The sequence below is a fragment of the Salmo trutta genome, chromosome 24, assembly GCF_901001165.1.
Source record: "Salmo trutta chromosome 24, fSalTru1.1, whole genome shotgun sequence".
NCBI lineage: Eukaryota > Metazoa > Chordata > Actinopteri > Salmoniformes > Salmonidae > Salmo > Salmo trutta.
In genome coordinates this window covers 27,779,767-27,799,619 of record NC_042980.1, presented here as the reverse complement: position 1 = coordinate 27,799,619, position 19,853 = coordinate 27,779,767, and the positions used below count along the sequence as shown (strand labels likewise).

At 43.6% G+C, this 19,853-nt stretch overlaps 1 protein-coding gene across 3 annotated transcripts; it reads left to right on the top strand.

Annotated features, from left to right (window-relative positions):
• Window positions 1-1,490: 1,490 nt before the first annotated feature.
• Window positions 1,491-13,813, top strand: LOC115161019 (LON peptidase N-terminal domain and RING finger protein 2). Of its 3 annotated transcripts, none has more exons than XM_029711680.1 (10): window positions 1,491-3,165; window positions 8,504-8,622; window positions 9,220-9,342; window positions 10,229-10,390; window positions 10,485-10,813; window positions 10,936-11,050; window positions 11,363-11,484; window positions 11,664-11,985; window positions 12,231-12,380; window positions 12,501-13,813. In XM_029711680.1, the coding sequence occupies exons 1-10, from the start codon at window positions 2,406-2,408 to the stop codon at window positions 12,657-12,659; spliced, it is 2,361 nt and encodes a 786-aa protein (XP_029567540.1). In that variant the 5' UTR covers window positions 1,491-2,405; the 3' UTR covers window positions 12,660-13,813. The 3 variants fall into 3 exon arrangements, with proteins under 3 accessions (XP_029567540.1, XP_029567542.1, XP_029567541.1); XM_029711682.1 differs by having other exon boundaries at window positions 1,492-1,675; XM_029711681.1 differs by having other exon boundaries at window positions 1,492-1,990.
• Window positions 13,814-19,853: the final 6,040 nt, after the last annotated feature.

The window sequence follows — 19,853 nt, the reverse complement described above, 5'->3', positions numbered from 1 at the left end:
AATACTCATTACTTAACTGTGATGAATGTGGTGAAATGCATATAATAGTGAGTTTCTTCCTTAGGGGAAACCTATGGACTACTCTTCTTAACCAGAATCTCAGGTTGGCCCTGGATTATTGTGCTACGGGGATTAAATGGTTCTTGTAGCGGAGGTTTGGGCTTTCCTTCACCTCTCTGACTTCTGCATGCATACTGACCAGAGGCGACCCTAAAGGCCTGTTCTGCTTTTGCCTTTGTCTGAGTTTGTGTGCCCTGTTATAAAACTGTTATACATCGTTATACAGTACATAACATGAAAATAATCCTAGCTATTTCACCAGACGTGAGCAATAGACCTCCTTAACAGGGAACACTGTGTTCCTTCCTATGACGGATGGATTGTGTCATAGACTAGACAGGTCATACAAAATGAGAGAAGTAATGAGTTTACCCTGAGGAGTGCAACATCTGTGTCATATAACCTTAAAACAAAACATGTTTTCTTAAAGATAAAGGATTTATCTTCCCTGTGATTGTTAATGCCCGAATTTCTATTTTCTTTGATAAGTTTAAACCATCCCCTCATTAAGATTGGTAGAGTAGCAGCATCATAAGTGTGTGAAATGTTGGGAGATGTGAGTCATCATAAAAGCTGAGGTCATCCTTATGCAACTTTGAAATTACATAAACATTGTTACCTGGCTGAGAGTTGGAGAGAGGAAGAGATAGTTAGGGAGAGTCATCCACATTAATTACACATTGACTCTGAGATATGATGATTTGTGTCCTTATTTGTAGCTACTTAGTAGTAGCCTGCTACCTGAGGTGGACATATTCTTGTCATCATATTTATCATATTGAATAATGGCAAAAGTTTCTGACATCCACCAGTAATTCTGCCCACATTTTCAAAGGATAGGATTACACTCAGTATGATAGACATTGAAAAAAATATATATATACAAATCCATATGCCAAGAGTATAAGAATGACAAAGCTTTTTTCAGATTGCACAAATTCTTCAACAGATAGCCCGCTGCCTACATTACATTTGAGAGGTACTGTATATCATTTTGGACATCATTTTCTTTATCTAAAGCAATAACCTTTTGCTGTTTTCTGTGTCTTTTAAATCACTGCAATATGTTTTGGCAGTGTTCTCAAACAAATGTAAGGGTAATTCTAGCTCTGCTTCTTATATAAAGGATTACATAAAACAATGCACCCCCCTCCCCCTCAGAACAGTGATATAACCAGTGCATTTCTAATGAAGATGAAACAACTAGGTCTAGGTAGTCTATTACCATACCTGGATAGTCTCTCTAGTCAGATATATTTCTCTAAAACATAGTGTAACGATGATAAATGTCAGGTTGTTACATGAACAGTGCGCAGCGATCTACACTGACGTTAAGTGGTTACGCAATGTTGATATGTTATACAAGCGAGCCATTTAATGGACCAATAACGTTTCACAGTTACGATCACGTGCTTCCCTGCGCTTTGTTTGGCGAATCATCACAGCTGAATTTGAAGTCGCTAACTGAACAACAGTATGGAGTACGGCGAGGACCAGATACTTTCATTTTAATAGTATTTTGGCAGGAATTGTTATAACCGAACAAGAAAAGTTTGAACGTCAAGACCCGGGCAGAGAAACGAACTAAGCTTTCCAGCCACAGTGAGCGCGAGAGGTTAGCCTGCTAGGGAAATTAATTGGGTTGTTTCAGGTCTTACATAAAAACAGAACGTGAAATTGCACTCGGAACTTTGCTCTACAGAACGTTACTCCCAGGAAACCGTAATTATGCCATCTAATGACTTAAAGTCTGCCAACCTCCGATGAAGGATTTGAGTTGCAACAATGTTTAGCTGACTAGAAGTACATACCTAGCGTTACTTGCTGTTATTTGGGGAGGCGTAACGCCGTTGTCAGCCAAACAAGAGGAGTGACTCGACGTCTACTTCCTCAGTTCGTGAATTACTACTGGTTTATTCAGCACAGCTGGGTAGGTAATTAGGCATTACGGTGCTGTAACACAGAGTCCGAATATATCGGTTTTTAAAAACGGTCAGTCTACATACAAACTAATTTGACATTTTAGCAAATGCTTGGTGCGTATTCTATTCGGCTGTCGTGTAATGAGGCCTAACCAGCTCTTCACTTGGAAAACGACACGAATCGCTCACTATGGCACATGCGACGTTATAGTCTGAAGTCTACATACAAACTATTTCGACATTTTAGGAGTCACCAGTTGGTGCATTTTCTATTCGGCTGTCGCGGAACGAGGCCTAACCAGCTCTTCTCTTGGAAAACGACAGGAGTCTTTCACGATGGCACATGTGACCTTATAACGTTAGTCTGAAGACGTTTTGTGAGGAGTGTTTTTGAACACAGTTTGCTATGTGTAATATTCCGAGATGAACATGGAGACGGTAATCCAATCTCACCAGTCGGCGCAGTTTGTCCACCCGGTATACAACCCTGGAGCAGCGGGTATATGCCCTGAAATGCTCGAGGTGGCAGAGGAAGCAAACCGGGCAGGTGACTACGACCTTGCTGCGGAGATCTATAGTTCTCAGCTGGCGGACCTCCAGCATCCAGACCGGGGCCTCTGTTTGCGCAAAGCTGACGCTTTGGCTCAGACCGGGCGGATAGCAGAGGCGCTTGACTCGTACTGCACCGCGGCCAACATTGGCGAACTTCGGCCAGGCGAATTGCAGCTTCTGGTTGAAAACATAGCACGGACTCTTCGCGAGAAGGAGCTAACGTTAAACATTAATTCGAAGGCAACGAGTTCTCATAATAGTGGGAATGGAAACGATGAGGTTGAGGCCGATGGGACGTTTGAGGAAGAACCCTTGGACTTGTTTTCATGTCGCCTGTGTAGGTGTTTACTGTCAGAACCAACCACCTTGGAGTGCGGCCATACGTTTTGCAAACATTGTTTAGAAGATGAAACTGTTAAAGACTGCATACAATGCAAACATAAACTGAACAAAAAAGACGGACAGATCCTGTCCGTTGGGTTTAGAGTAAATGTCATTCTCAGTAGTTTGTTGGATAAATGTTTCGACTCTGAAAGTAAAGCCAGGAGACATTGGATAGAAGGTGAGGTCTCACGAAAGAAGCACGATTACACTGATGCCCTGGACAAATACAACAAAGCCATAGAACAGGGTAAGATAATGTAACGTTTACAGTAAGTTTGAATAAGCAATTGTCGAATTCATGTTTTAGAACAGATTGTGTATTTTATGTTTCCCTTTTACCTATTTAAAACCAAATATCTGGGAGTCTAGATGACCTACTTTTCACTACTCCGCATTGTGACTTGCCTAGTTAAATAAAGGTTACATTGTGTCACCGATAGTGGGTGACACTGTACCCATTTCAGTTCTCGAAGAAATCCTTTCATAAACCGAGTAGCCCCACCCCCCTTTATTACCAAACCCACATTTCTACCCTGAGTCACATACCCCATAGATTTATTTAATAATGGTTATGCTGTTAAATTAAAAATGACTGGACTACATGTTGTCTTTTCCTCTGGTTATGTAGAGTATGTAGGCCTTTTATTGGGACATATTACATTATTGGATGTAAGCATGTCAGCATTTGTCATGAATCTTGACCTGGAGGCAGCTCTGCAGAGTGGTCACTAGCTAGCATTTGGCACATTTAAAGCCAAAAAGCAAATTCTTGTTTTCTAGACTTTCTATGATATAGCTAATTTTGATTTAGCAGCTGGCCCATCTAGTGAAAATTGCTCTGCCTCCAGAGCAAGATTCATGACAATAAATGTCAACCTGCCTTAGGCGCCATGGTCTCTGGAGCAGAGAGGCCATGGCAGCCAAAATAAGTGGCACATCCTTAACCTATGTAGATGTAGTCTTTAAATCAACATTGGGGTGATTCTCAGTTTCAACCATGGCAGTAGAAAATTGAGTTTGAAAAACATGATGCATCTGCAACAATTAACTCATTCTGGAGACTAAGATGCCTAGTTTGACACAGTGTCTTATTTTAAAGACATTTTACATTTTTGCCTGAATTTTGTAAATTCTCATTACAGAAATGCATCTGAATTAAATTCTCTGGTTATTTTACGCAATATTACTTAAAAAAAAATGAATTTATTTGCATAAAACACAATGTTGCTGCAGTTTCTTCTGTAAATCATATCAGTGTTATACTAGTTGAGGCTTACATGAAACTATAATATCTATTATCTAAAAATGGTGTCTGCGTACATCCTTCTCATTAAGTAACACTTTTTCAAGTTGCTGTAAAAACTTCAATAATTATTTAAACAGTTTTATTCACCCATGATGCATCATCTATTCTGAACAAAAAAGTTATTGCAACATGTAAAGTGCTGGGGACAATAAAAAGCCACTCTAAAATGTGCACTTTTGTCACACAACACAATGCCACAGATGTCTTAAGTTTTGAGGGAGTGAGCAATTGTCATGCTGACTGCAAGAATGTCCACCAAAGCTGTTCCCAGATAATTTAATGTTAATTTCTATACCATAAGCTGACTCAATGTTGTTTTAGAGAATTTGGCTGGACGTCCAACTGGCCTCACAACCGCAGACCACGTCTAACCAATCCAGCCCAAGACCTCCACATCTGGCTTCTTCACCTGCAGTATTGTCTGAGATCAGAAATCTGAAAAGCTGATGAAACTGGGTTTGCACAACCAAAGAATTTCTGCACAAACTTTCAGAAACCATCTCGGTTAAGGTCATCTGTGTGCTCGTCATCCTCACCAGGGTCGTAACCAACTTCAGTTGGCAAATGCTCACATTCAATGGCCACTGGCACGCTGGAGAAGTGTGCTCTTCACAGATGAACACCTGTTTCAACTGTACCGGACAGATGGCGTGTGGGAGGGCGGTTAGCTGGGGTTATGGTATGGGCAGGCAGAAGCTATGGACAAGCAACACAATTGCATTTTGTCGATGGAAAGTTGAATGCACCGAGATACTGTGACGAGATCCATTGTTGTGCCATTCATCCGCTACCTCATGGTTTAGCATGGTAATGCATGGCCCCATGTCACAAGGATCTACACAATTCCTGGAAGCTGAAAATATTCCAGTTTTTCCATGGCCTGCATACTCACCAGAAATGTCACCCGTTGAGCATGTTTGGGATGCTCTGTATTGACGTGTACGACAGGGTTTTCCTGTTCCCGTCAATATCCAGCAACTTCGCACAGTCATTGAAGCGGAATGGGGCAACATTCCACAGGACACAATCAACAGCCTGATCAACTCTATGCGAAGGAAATTAGTCAAGCTGCATGAGGCAAATGGTGGTCACACCAGATACTGACTGGTTTTCTGATCCACGGCCGTACCTTTTTTTTAATGTATCTGTAACCAAAAGATGAATATTTCTATTCCCAGTCATGTGAAATCCATAGATTTAGGCCTTATGAATTTATTTCAATTGATACAGTTCATACAGTGTAAGGAAATCTAACTCAGTAAAATCTTAGAAATTGTATGTTGCATTTATATTTTTGTTCAGTGTTATTTTTGGCGACAGGTCGAAACACATGAAACATTCATGGACATTTAGCTAGCATGCTGATGAAATGATAACATGTATGTGTAAATTTATTTTGCAAGTCTTGCGCAGGCAGTGTGATCAGCATGTTACATGCTGACTAGACCCGGCACGAGCATGTTGATTTTGTCCATCCACACTAGGAGCAGAACTCTCAACCAACTATATTAAGTTGGGGACAGGTCGAAGAACATGAAACATTTAGCTAGCTAGCTTGCTGTTGATAGCTAATTTGTCTTGGGATATAAACATTGGGTTGTTATTTTCCCTGAAATGCACAAGGTCTTTTTTTCTGGATCTTTGTAGAATTTTCACCCATTTTGAGTCACACAAAATCGTGTGTTCTCTACTCCAACAATGAATCCTCAGGTAAAGTGGAAACCTAATTAGTTAATAGTAATCTCTCATCCTTCAGTCTTATTATTCTGTGGACTTTATATAGCGTTTGGCAACCAACTTTGACTGGACTGTTTAACTCAGTTCATCTTTCAATCACCCACGTGGGTATATGCTCCAAAAAAAACAATAAGGAGGTGGGACTTTCAGGGCATCAAGCTTCAAATGGAACCACGTTCAATTTTAGCGCCTGGCTACGCAGACGCTCGTTAGCAGTTTGGATGAAATGATTGAATAACATGTATGTGTACATTTATTTTGCAACACGGGCAGTGTGGTCAGCATGTTACGCTAGCCTGGCAGACACGTGACCCATGTGTCTACACAGCCAGCTGCAAGGACGATGAGAGGCTGGTGTTAGCAAGACTACAGTTACTCTCCATTAGTGCCCTTTTTACACCAGGTCAAAGAAAGTAATTTGGTTACCAGGTGATCCAGCATATGATTTCTAAGATGATATAATGCTGCTACAGAAAGAGACCTGTTTTTTAAACATTCATTTAGTTTTGCATTTATTTCTGATTTTAAATGTAACCGTATTTCAAACCATGTACAAGTCCATTAGTATATTGGCGTTTGGTAATTGTAGCATATTATTTGCTCCAAACACAATCAAAATGCAATGTGGTACGTTATGGCATCTGTTATTTCATTCCATCGGTGAGATCGTGTTGCATAGGGAGTTGTGTGTGCAAACAATTCCGTAATGGATTCTTGCATGGGGTTTGTTTGCTGTTGTCATGGCGCTTGTTGGCCTCTTCCTAAGTTTTTGGCATTCATCCGTCATGCTGTATATGTAATACAGCATGACGGCCTGTGTTTCAAATGGTAGAATAAGTTGCTTGTATCTCCTCGAGTGGCATCACCTGCAATATGGCCATTATTTAACCCAGTAAAAACAAGTCCTCTTTTGCAATCCCTGATGAAAGTTAGACTCTTATGAAAGCTATACCATGACAATTAATGCATTACCCTTATCTCTTTAAAATACACTACATTTTAAATCAAAGGGTAGTCTACTACTGCTATTTAAATATTCCTAAGTTATGTTAAGGTATTATTCATTTATGTTTTTCAAATTCACTCCCCTTTTGTATGAAAAAACAGTATAAACCACAGACAGGCCCCAGTTAGTTTTATTTTCCCCAAAATGCTCCATGTGTTTCTCATTTTAGGCAAGCTGCAGGCATGCAGGTCACTCCTAAAGCCTACTTGTTAGATATTACTGCATGGTCGGAACTAGAAGCACAAGCATTTCGCTACACTCGCATTAACATCTGCTAACCATGTGTATGTGACCAATAAAATTTGATTTGATTTACTGTTGAAACACCAGGTCAGCCCTGAACAGTTCACTCCATATAGATAGCCAGGAGTTGTTTTCCCCAACCTTGTGACCTGAGTTTTACCAGGATAAACTTGGGCCCGTAATTAGCCTAACTCCCTAGAAAAAACTCCTGTGCTGACCCTTACTACAGAGAGAGCATTGAGGCATAGTCAGGAATGAGAGCGAGGCAGCGTCAGAGGCCCTTTGGTTCTTCAGTAGAGGCCGGCCCAACAGCATAGCACAAAAGCTCTGACTGACCCCATTCTTTTTGCTTTAATGTCAGTTACTGACCTGCTTATTTAAGTCGGGGGGGGGGGGGGGGGGTGACGCAGACTGCTTTTACCCACAGAGGCGTCATATCATCCACTGAGGCAAAGATTCATAAACATTTACATGTTAAAATACCGCCTTTTTTCTCCCTAATTTCGTGATATCCAATTACAATCTTGTCTCATCACTGAAACTCCCCAACGAGCTTGGGAGAGGCTAAGGTCGAGTCATGCGTCCTCCAAAACATGATCCGCCAAACCTCGCTTCTTAACACCCACCTGCTTAACACGGAAGCCAGCCGCACCAATGTGTCGGAGGAAACACCGTTCAACTGACGACTGAAGTCAGCCTGCAGGCGCCCAGTCCACCACAAGGAGTTGCTAGAGCGTGATGGGTCAAGGACATCCCAGCCGGCCAACCTCCCCCCCCCCCCCCCCCCCCCCCCCAGTGCCTTAGACCGCCGCGCTTCTCGGAAGGCCTCAACTTTTTACATTTTAGTAATTTACCAGACGTTCTTATCCAGAGCAACGTAGTAGTGAGTGCAAACGGCATGCTCTACCAAATGAGCCACACAGGACAGAATCATTCATCAGAATGTTGACACACTCGTCTCTCCCCTCCCCTTCTCACTAGCCAGAAGGTTGTTGCATGTCATTGTAGACCTAATTCCTGGCACAGACTGCATGGTCGACTATGGTGCAGTATTTTGATTCAAGGGAAATGCTCTGGTTTGGTCCAGTGTTCCCTACTCATACTGTGTGGGGTGAATAACATCCAACGTCGCATTACATTTCTGCAGAAAAGACACATTAAATAAGTTGACATATTGTTGCATAGTAACTGATACTGTTCTTTGTGGTCTTGTATACACTGACAACATTGTACCTGTGTGGAAAGGTGTAAATGACATTTTGTCATTCTTCCTGTGTTCTCTCTGTTCTACAGCGCCATCTATAGGTAGGCTACTGGGACAGCGTGCTGAGCTGCACATGGACAGTAGGAACTACAGCCAGGCCATCCAGGACGCAGAGAGCTTGTGCAGACTCAAACCTCTCTGTCCAAAGGTGAGAGAGATGGATATGTAACTCAGTCTACCGAACCCAGCAGAGTGTAGACCTAGACCACCACATGATCTCTGTATATCTGGGCCTTGTCTTAACCTTTCTCTAGTCGTGTCATGAACTACCCATCACATCTCCACAACCACAGTCTGACCCAGTCAGCACCCAATACACTATACATGCTCAGGACTGTATGTATGTGTGAAAGTATTATTGGATGCTGCTGAGTGTGTTCGTAAGTGAGATTGGATGCTACAAGCTTGTGTATGTTAATATGCAAATGACAGCAGCTGATAGACATGCAAAATAGATCATATAGACCTGAAAACCAGGCACTAGTGTCAATAGGGAAGAGCTTATGTTGACCAGGTTGAAGAGCCCCTGGAAATATAACCCAGGGGTTATGACAAGAATTACCTTAGATTCCCATGTTTTTAAATGGTTATCTCTCTTAGGTCGTTTAGGCCGCTCACTGTAACAATATTTAGATTATCTGTGTTTTGAATATACTTTAGAGGTGTAGTTGAAATGCCATCAGTATTTCCTACTCACTTTGGTGTTTCCCTACTCAAAACACCCTCTCGTCTGTTTTTTTCCCAGGCCCACTACATCAAGGCCTCAGCCCTGAGTAAAGCCAACTACAATGATGAGGCCTTAAAGGAGTACTTCATGTGTGTAGCGCTCAAGCCTGATTGGATGACGGTGAAGCTGGAAGCTCAGAAGGTAATACACAAGTTAAAAAAAAAAACAAAAAAACTTTTGTCCATTTACTTCAATTACAGACTTAACCACAAACGTAATGCCCCTTAATGTCACATCACAATTATATAAAAATGCAGTATTACTATGTACGATATGACAGTGTAAATCTGTCTCCATGCTTACCAGACCGGATTAGTTTGGTTTTAAATCCTGCTCTGCGCCACACTAGGTGATGACGCAATGCCCCCATTCCAGCTGTCTTAGCTGGGGAGCTATTCCAGGCCTATCCCCTGCTGTCACTGTGGCCTGTTTTAGTAGCTCCACTGCAGTTACATATTCACTGCAATATGTACTGTCCGGTGGTGTAAAGTTCTTAAGTAAAAATACTACTTAAGTCATTTTTTGTGGTATCTGTACTTTATTATTTATATATTTTTAAACTTTTTACATCACTACATTTTCCCTAAAACCCAAAAGTACTCGTTACATTTTGAATGCTTAGCAGGACAGGAAAATGGTCCAATTCACACACTTATTAACATCCCCTACTGGCTCTAATCTGGCGGACTCACTAAACACACATGCTTAGTTTGTGTATTACATTTTACTTTGATACTTAAGCATATTTAAAACCAAATACTTTTAGACTTTTACTCAAGTAGTATTTTACTGGGTGACTTTCACTTTTACTTGAGTCATTTTCTATTAAGGTGTCTTTACTTTACTCAAGTATGACAATTGGGAACTTTTTCCACCACTAGTACTGTCACTATGACAAGGCAGTCTGTCTAGTTTGAGCCATTGTCCTGTATTTCCACCATATTCCCTTTTAAACTCTGGGTATAAGCTACTTATGAATGCTATGACATTGTATGAGCGTATTGACTGACAGTGTGTGTTTCTGTAGCTGCTTAGTGAGCTGTTCTCGTCAGCGTTTGAAAAGGACGGTCAGCCCACTCCCCTACATCCCCTACAGGGTGGTCCCTCCACTCGCCGCCTCAAGCCCCCCGCCCTGCTCAGCTCTTTACACCCCCTCACTACCCGACAGAGGCCTGGCTGCTCCTCTCAGGTCGGCACACACACACACACACACACACACACACACACACACACACTTACCTCCCCACACACCTACTTCTCCTAGTAACTCTTCTCCTCTCCAGGACCCAGCGTTCAGTGCGAGTAAGAGTTCTCCTCGTGAGGGTCCCTCCTACTCCTCCAAACACCCCCTGTCTCCCAGCAGTGAAGCTGAGAAGCCTCTGCTAGAAGACGCCAAGAGCCTGGCCAGTGTCTTGGCTGCCCTGCCTGCCCCCCCAGGAGGCCTCAAGAGGAGACATAGTGGGGACAGCCCAGCCTTCAACGCCCCCTCCAAACTGCCCAGACCAGATGAAGCCTATTCCTCCTCTCACCCTCCTGCTGCTTTCCCCTGGAGGAGGACAGTGGCTGCAGACCTGCTCGACAGTAGAGATATGGAGTGCTCCCTCTGTATGAGGTAAGGGGACCACCAACCACCACACAATTATGCATTTACGATTAGCCACTCAGTGTTTGATTTTCAGTCAATACTGACAATTACTTCAACTGATAAAGCCTATGTTATTGTGTTTCCTCCAGGCTGTTCTATGAGCCCGTCACCACCCCCTGTGGACACACCTTCTGCCTCAAGTGTCTGGAGCGCTGTCTGGACCACAACCCCAATTGCCCTCTCTGCAAAGAGAACCTCTCAGAGGTAAACACACACACACAGGAAGTAGCTGTACTTTATATGTGGATAGATGGCTTAAGGCAGACCTGGTGATTATGAAAAATGATGGTTTAGGGCTGTCTGTAATACAATATAATCTCTGTTCTGTGTTTGTTGAGTGTCTGAGGGATGGTTTAGCGTGACCAAAACAAAGTTAGCACAAAGCTTCCTCCGACACAGGGAGTGAAGTAGGATATTGGGACAATATATAATTAAAGGAGAATTCACAAGAGACATGGAGGATCCAATAGAATGTGAATGTAACTTCCTATTCCTCTGTGTTCTATATAATACCAGTATCTGGCCACTAGAGGGTACAACAAGACCCTGCTGATGGAGGAGGTGCTGCAGCGTTACCTTGGAGACGAGCTGGCGGAGAGGAAGAAGATCCACGAGGAGGAGATGAAGGAACTGTCAAAGTGAGTTTCGCACTCACACACGCATTAGCACACAAACACAGATTTGATCACTTTACATAGCCATTGATTTTATGGTAAATTAATCACGTAATAGCATCGTCAGTGAGTTAACTGCACTTCAACAGTCCTGCTTTTTCAGCTAATCGCTGACCAATCTCATATCTCTCCTTACACCCTAGCTTGAACCAGGAAGTGCCAATCTTTGTGTGCACCATGGCCTTCCCCACCATCCCCTGTCCACTGCACGTCTTCGAACCATGCTACCGCCTCATGATCCGCCGCTCCATGGAGACCGGAACCAAACGGTTTGGCATGTGCATTGCTGACGAGTTGAAGGGTTTCGCTGACTATGGCTGCATGCTGGAGGTCCGGGATGTCAAGTTCTTCCCCGATGGGAGGTCCGTGGTTGACACCATTGGAGTGTCCCGCTTCAAAGTGCTGAGCCACGGCCAGAGAGACGGATACAACACGGCCAAGATCGAGTACCTGGAGGATAAGAAGGTGTGTGTGTTGGTGTGTACTGGCTAATGCTGTGTGTGAGGAAGGTTTTGCATGTATGTGGATACGAAGAGTGCATTAGAGGTATTTGGATAGATCTAGATAGATATTCATATCCTCACTTTTGTATGTGTTTGATATGTGTATGATTGGAGTGTGTATGTGATCCTCAGTCTTCCATCCCAACCGTGTTTGTTCCATTGTGTGTGTACTTTGTGTGCTAACTGTATTATATATTTTGTGGTCAGGTGGAGGGCCAAGAACTAGCAGAGCTGCAGAAGCTTTATGTATCTGTGTACGACCAGGCCAGTGGCTGGTTCACCTCCCTCAAAGATGACATGAAGAGCCAGATAATTAGCCACTTTGGACACTTACCCGGGAAGGACCCTGACCCACAGGTATGACACTAACCTAACCTTCGCACAAGTGCACACACACACTCACACGTCTCTCCTGGTGAGAATCACACTTGTATGTCATATAGGGATTGAATGGGCTGCATTTATCCCTCCCTCCAGAGTAATCCCAGTGGTCCAGCGTGGGCTTGGTGGCTGTTAGCTGTGCTGCCTCTGGACAACCGTGCCCAGCTCACCATCCTGGCCATGCCCTTCCTCAAGGACCGCCTCATCGCCATCCGCAGGGTCCTTATCTTCGTCACGCGCAAGAGACCCCGATGACCGCTCAGCCGCTACCACAACCGCTTGGACCATGCATGGTCATTCACTCGTTCATTAAACCCACTCATCAGACTTGATATGAGGGCAATTCCTTTGACATTAGGTTTGACTGAATTATGTCACGCTATCTCTCAGCTTCCTATGTCCCCTCTCTTAGGGAGGGAATAAGAGGTCAAGATAATAAAACTGGTGACTCATGATGCACCAGAACTAAGCTGACCACATAACTGTGTCTAGTCCATGATGGTGTGACTTATCCAATTTTCTTAATATTGTACATTTAGTATAAAAACAAATATTTAAAAAAGACCTGACACGTACCAAAAATTATTTGTATGACTGAAAAAGAATACAATACCGATTGTATTGGGTTGTCTTTAGTTTGAATGTTATGTTTCTGTTCAATCCCTGCTGACTATGGTGAGAGACACATGTAAGACCCAGAGAGATAGAAACCACCGAATGGAGTAGAAGGTCTACATATGAGAATGTGCTCCTGTTTTTAAATGGCTTTTCCGCACTCATTTCTACATGACTAGGGAAATGGATGCAAAACCTGAAGCTCTGCGTCTAGCCCAGGCATGAGCCTCAATAGTGGTGAAGTAGTAGTGCATCTGAAAGAAATGCAAAAAGGTCCTGAAATTGGTATGTATGTATGTATGTATGTATGTATGTATGTATGTAGATGGAAGAGATTTAGTTATTGGTAGACAAAATGTAAATGTAACTTTAAAAAATATATATTTTTTACTTTCAGTAAAATTAAAACAATTTCCCTACTGTAACTTGACATAGTTTGATTAAATGTTCAAAAACAATGAAATTCTGAATGATGGTCCAAAACCACAATGATAATGTACGTACTGTAAGTGTCTCTGGGAAGGAAATGGGGTTAAACTATTCTGTTTCATGTCTTGTTTCTCTTCTGCTATGTATATTATGTATGGTCAATGTGAATTGGAGGATTTAACTGTGTGATTATCAATGTTAACTCTTTGAGGCCTTTACAATGTCTTATTTAAGTGTAATTATTTAGTTGTTTCTCCTGATCTGTATGACACATGTAGCTCCTCTTTTGGCTGGTATTATGACTTGTTTATTTGTAAAAGGAGATATAGCAATTTCTTTCTGGAATAAGAGATGCCTGAGATGTATTTGGTTTCTGATTGTTTTCCTTGAAGTGTTCAGAAAGATTTAGCTATTGTCATTTCATTGCGATGTGACATTTACATGACCAAAAGTACATGACCAAACATCTCATTCCAAAATCATGGGCATTAATATGGAGTTTCTCCCCCCCTTGCTGCTATAACAGCTTCCACTCTTCGGGGAAGGCTTTCGCAGCAATGTTCCAACATCTAGTGGGTGACTTGCTTCCGTTCAGCCACAAGCATTAGTGAGGTCGGCACTAATGTTGGGTGATCAGGCCTGGCTTGCAGTCAGCGCTCCAATTAATCCCAAAGGTGTTCGATGGGGTTGCGGTCAGGGCTTTGTGCAGGCCAGTCAAGTTCTTCCACACCGATCTCGACAAACCATTTCTGTATGGACCTCGCTTTGTCCACAGGGGTATTGTCATGCTGAAACAGGAAAAGACTTTCCCCAAACTGTTGCTGCAAAGTTGGAAGCACAGAATGTTATTGTATCCTGTAGAGATTTCCCTTCACTGAAACTAAGGGGCTTAGCTCGAACCATGAAAAATGGCCCCAGACCATTATTCCTCCTCTACCAAACTTTAAAGTTGGCACTATGCATTCGGGGAGGTAGCGTTCTCCTGGCATCTGCCAAACCCAGATTCATCCGTTGGACTACCAGATGGTGAAGCGTGATTCATCACTCCAGAGAACACGTTTCCACTGCTCCAGAGTTCAATGGCAGCGGACTTTACACCAATCCAGCCGATGCTTGGCATTGCGCATGGTGATCTTAGGCTTGTGTGCAGCTGCTCGGCCATAGAAACCCATTTCATGAAGCTCCCAACGAACAGTTCTTATGCCGACGTTGCTTCCAGAGGCAGTTTGGAACTCGGTAGTGAGTGTTGAAACCCAAGGACAGACGATTTTTACTCGCTACGTGTTTCAGCTCTCCGCAGTCCCATTCTGTGAGCTTGTGAGGCCTACCACTTTGCGGCTGAGCCGTTGATGCTCCTACACGTTTCCACTTTAAATAACTGCACTTAGTTGTTGACCAGGGCAGAAACTTTACCAATTGACTTGTTGGCATCTTATGACGGTGGCACGTTGAAAGTCACTGAGCTCTTCAGTAAGGCCTTTCTACTGCCAATGTTTGTCTATGGAGATTGCATGGCTGTGTGCTCGATTTTTATACACCTATCAGCAACAGGTGTAGCTAAAATAGCCGAATACACTAATTTGAAGGGGTGTCCACATACTTTTGTGTATATATATAGTGTCTCTGAAGAGGAAGCTGAACTAACTAAGCCACAGTACAAAACAGATTAAGAGCATGTTTTGAGGAGACCAAGAACATTACATGCAAATGACTCATTGAGGAAGATAAATCTTCTGAAGTATTTATTTAAATCTTTGTAGAATACCCCAAGACGTGTCTACTGCGAGCCGTTTTGAGTCCTTTTCTTAGTGTTGTCTCTACTTTCAACCTGGTAAGTATGGGATAGATTAAATAGGAAATGTTCTGGGACTATTGTTCTTTTGACATCTGTGGCTCCATTTGGCTTGTTTTACTTAAATGTCTTCTTTTATAACCTGTTTACTTGCTGTTGTATGTTTATCCTGGAAGGGTTTATGGAATGTTACTTTCTGGCCTTCATGTGGACGCTCTGCTTACGTAACTTCACAGGGACTGTTTCACTTCAGGCAGTGTCTGTTTTGGCTGATTTATAAACCAGCCATAACAGGCTGGGTCTGTCAGTCCATACAAAATCTCAGCCCTTTGTTAGAAAAATACACAACAACTATAGATTGACTCCCAGTTATGCTTGCCCAATGATGTATTGGGGTCAGGAATTTTTCCTCTTCAGGAATAACTCCAGACCCAAACTGAAGGGCAGTCTAACACTGGCCTGGAGTGAGGTCTGCTCAGGTTAAAGGGCCACCACCTACATGGCTATAGGTAGAAAGACTACACTATTGTTTGTGTAGTCTAACACAAAGGAAGAGGATCATTTACTTTCCAAGACATTGAGATTTAGCTTTGGTCACCCTTCTGTTTTTGGGTACGGCTTATATGAGCAGCTCAGGGGGAATGACAGAATTTTTACGTTTTTCATTTTTCTCCTGGGCTCTGTCATTGGAGGTGATTTTTATATAGACTCCACAGTGTGGCTGTTGCTGGGCAAAGTGAAGTTGAGATCATAGCTATGGTGGCCTGCAGTAATGTTTGACCACATGGTGGCATTGGAGAGTTACAGTAGATGATGTGGATTTTTGTGGCGCTGAGTTGACAGACAGAAACAGCTCATGTTCTCCCTTTGTAACAACAGACCGACAGATAGACCACACCCCAATCTGACTTTGACGGTCACCTAGATGCTCAGCACAAATGTCTATCAGGCCTTGGTTCATAAGGTGAACATGTTGATTCAGAACAGTAGTCTATTGCCCAATAGATTTGAGTAATTTGAAGTATGTGTGTATTGTGCAGTGTGTTTACATCAATCAGCTTGGGTATGTGTATAGCTTACAGTCTATGTATGTTTATACATGGTTTAAGGTATATCTATACGTGCCTATACATGAGACAGAAGCACTAGGGTTGAGGGGTCTCTGTAAAATATTTGTTGTGGTAGGAGACTTGTGTAAGTCATCATCCAACTGTAATCTGTAATCTTATCCTGCTGCAGCCCTTACTCTCCTGTTTCCCTCAGGCTGATCCTGCTGCAGCCCTTACTCTCCTGTTTCCCTCAGCCTGATCCTGCTGCAGCCCTTACTCACCTGTTTCCCTCAGGCTGATCCTGCTGCAGCCCTTACTCTCCTGTTTCCCTCAGGCTGATCCTGCTGCAGCCCTTACTCTCCTGTTTCCCTCAGGCTGATCCTGCTGCAGCCCTTACTCTCCTGTTTCCCTCAGGCTGATCCTGCTGCAGCCCTTACTCTCCTGTTTCCCTCAGCCTGATCCTGCTGCAGCCCTTACTCACCTGTTTCCCTCAGGCTGATCCTGCTGCAGCCCTTACTCACCTGTTTCCCTCAGGCTGATCCTGCTGCAGCCCTTACTCTCCTGTTTCCCTCAGGCTGATCCTGCTGCAGCCCTTACTCTCCTGTTTCCCTCAGGCTGATCCTGCTGCAGCCCTTACTCTCCTGTTTCCCTCAGCCTGATCCTGCTGCAGCCCTTACTCACCTGTTTCCCTCAGGCTGATCCTGCTGCAGCCCTTACTCTCCTGTTTCCCTCAGGCTGATCCTGCTGCAGCCCTTACTCTCCTGTTTCCCTCAGGCTGATCCTGCTGCAGCCCTTACTCTCCTGTTTCCCTCAGCCTGATCCTGCTGCAGCCCTTACTCTCCTGTTTCCCTCAGGCTGATCCTGCTGCAGCCCTTACTCTCCTGTTTCCCTCAGGCTGATCCTGCTGCAGCCCTTACTCTCCTGTTTCCCTCAGGCTGATCCTGCTGCAGCCCTTACTCACCTGTTTCCCTCAGGCTGATCCTGCTGCAGCCCTTACTCTCCTGTTTCCCTCAGGCTGATCCTGCTGCAGCCCTTACTCTCCTGTTTCCCTCAGGCTGATCCTGCTGCAGCCCTTACTCTCCTGTTTCCCTCAGGCTGATCCTGCTGCAGCCCTTACTCTCCTGTTTCCCTCAGGCTGATCCTGCTGCAGCCCTTACTCTCCTGTTTCCCTCAGGCTGATCCTGCTGCAGCCCTTACTCTCCTGTTTCCCTCAGGCTGATCCTGCTGCAGCCCTTACTCTCCTGTTTCCCTCAGCCTGATCCTGCTGCAGCCCTTACTCACCTGTTTCCCTCAGGCTGATCCTGCTGCAGCCCTTACTCACCTGTTTCCCAAAATAACATGACCAACACGCAGGTGCGAGCGCACTCACTCACTCAGTGCTGCCTGACAGTACAGAAGCTTGCAACCGTAACCTCTGAACACTTTATCTTGGCATGATGATTGAACCAACAGATCCCATGAGATATTATGTTTGATGGCATCTCATTTGATTTTGATTATATTTTTGTAATGAACCTATCCCCTGGAGGTGTGTGAAATTGGCTGAGGGTTTTGAGTTACACACGCACCTGTTTTCTGTACAGGTCCAGAACCAACAATGCCTGTTTGCCCCTGCCTGCCGCTCAATTATGCAAACGGTTCTTCCTTTCTGCTTTTCTCTGTGGCTGGAGGAGGAAGAAGTAGATGAGCACGGTGTGACTCGTCTACTGTAACTCTCCACTGCCACCATGTGGTCAAACATTACTGTGGGCCACCACAGCTATGAGCTTCACTTCACATGTGTGTGAGCAAGGTGTGACTGTTATCAAACACCACAGGTTGTGAAGGTAGTTAACTGTAAGGCTGTAAAAATGGGAAGAAGTTAATCGCTCTGAGTGTCCGTTCATTTGCGCTCTCAAGTTGGTGCCTCCCGCCTCTTCAATGTGTCTGCTCTTGTTTTCCATTCTTGCTTCCCTGAGGCAAGTAGGTGCTCGTGCACACACACACACACACACACACACACAGACTGCCAGGTATTTCCCCCCCCAGGTTAATTTATGTTGCTTGGCACTGGTCTGACCTGATCGACGGCTGCAGTTGGGTCACAGTGTGTGTGTATGGAGGGATGGAAGAAGGAGGGGCTCACTGTTGCTGGGGCAGACCACACACACAGTTGAATCTCTTCTGTTTATCCAACCATCTACAGTATCATTCTGATGGAAGGGCAGGTCTGTTGGGATAGACAATGTTCAAATATTATGTCTGGATGCTCAGATATTGAACTTTACTGTACTTTTATAGACTGCAATTATTGAGACATTATGGGAATCTTTTGGACCTGCTTGCATGAGAGAAACATAGGAACTGTTTTATCACAGTGATGCTGGCCCATGTTGACTCCAATGCTTTCCACAGTTGTCAAGTTGCCTGGATGTCCTTTGCTCCACCATCCATTCTTGATAAACACCGGAAACTGTTGTGTGAAAAACCCAGCAGCGTTGCAGTTTTTGGCACTAACTACCATACCCTGTTTGAAGGCACATATTTTGTCTTGCCCATTCACCCTCTGAATGGCACATATACACAATCCATGTCTCAATTGTCTCAAGGCTTAAACATCCTCATTTAACTTGTATCCTGCCCTTCATCTACACTGATTGAAGTAGATTTAACAAGTGACATTAAAAAAAATATATATATATATATATTTCACCTTTATTTAACCAGGTAGGCAAGTTGAGGACAAGTTCTCATTTACAATTGCGACCTGGCCAAGATAAAGCAAAGCAGTTTGACACACACATACAACAACACAGAGTTACACATGGAGTAAAACAAACATACAGTAGAAAAATAAGTATATACAATGTGAGCAAATGAGGTGAGTAAAAGCAAAAAAAGGCCATGGTGGCGAAGTACATACAATATAGCAAGTAAAACATGAATGGTAGATTTGCAGTGGAAGAAAGTGCAAAATAAAGATAATGGGGTGCAAAGGAGCTAAATAAATACAGTAGGGGAAGTGGTAGTTGTTTGGGCTAAATTATAGATGGGCTATGTACAGGTGTAGTAATCTGTGAGCTGCTCTGACATCAATAAGGGATCATAGCTTTCACCTGAATTCACCTGGTCAGGCTGTCATGGAAAGAGCAGGTGTTCTTAATATTTTGTACACTCAGTGTATATGAGGTATAATAACAATAGACTGCAGTATGAGTGATGTCGCAGTGCAAACACAGAATGAAACGCTATTATGTTGCAATGACAACCCTTTCGACTGAGATGAACAAATCATAAAAGCCATGTGATGCCAGAGAAATAGAATTCAACCTTGTATTACATCACCTACCTGCCTCCACCCCACACACTCCAGAATCCCACTATTACAACCCCACAGAAGTGAACCAGTCATGTGGCATGTAACATACATAATTCAATACATTTTCCCACAGTATAGGGCCTTAGCAGCCTGGTCAAACAATACCCAGCATGTCCTATTTCTGGCAGCTAGAGGAACTGTGACGTCGCCACATTGTATAGGCAGCTGTGGCCATGAGAACTAGGGAGCCACTTTAATGATGGCAG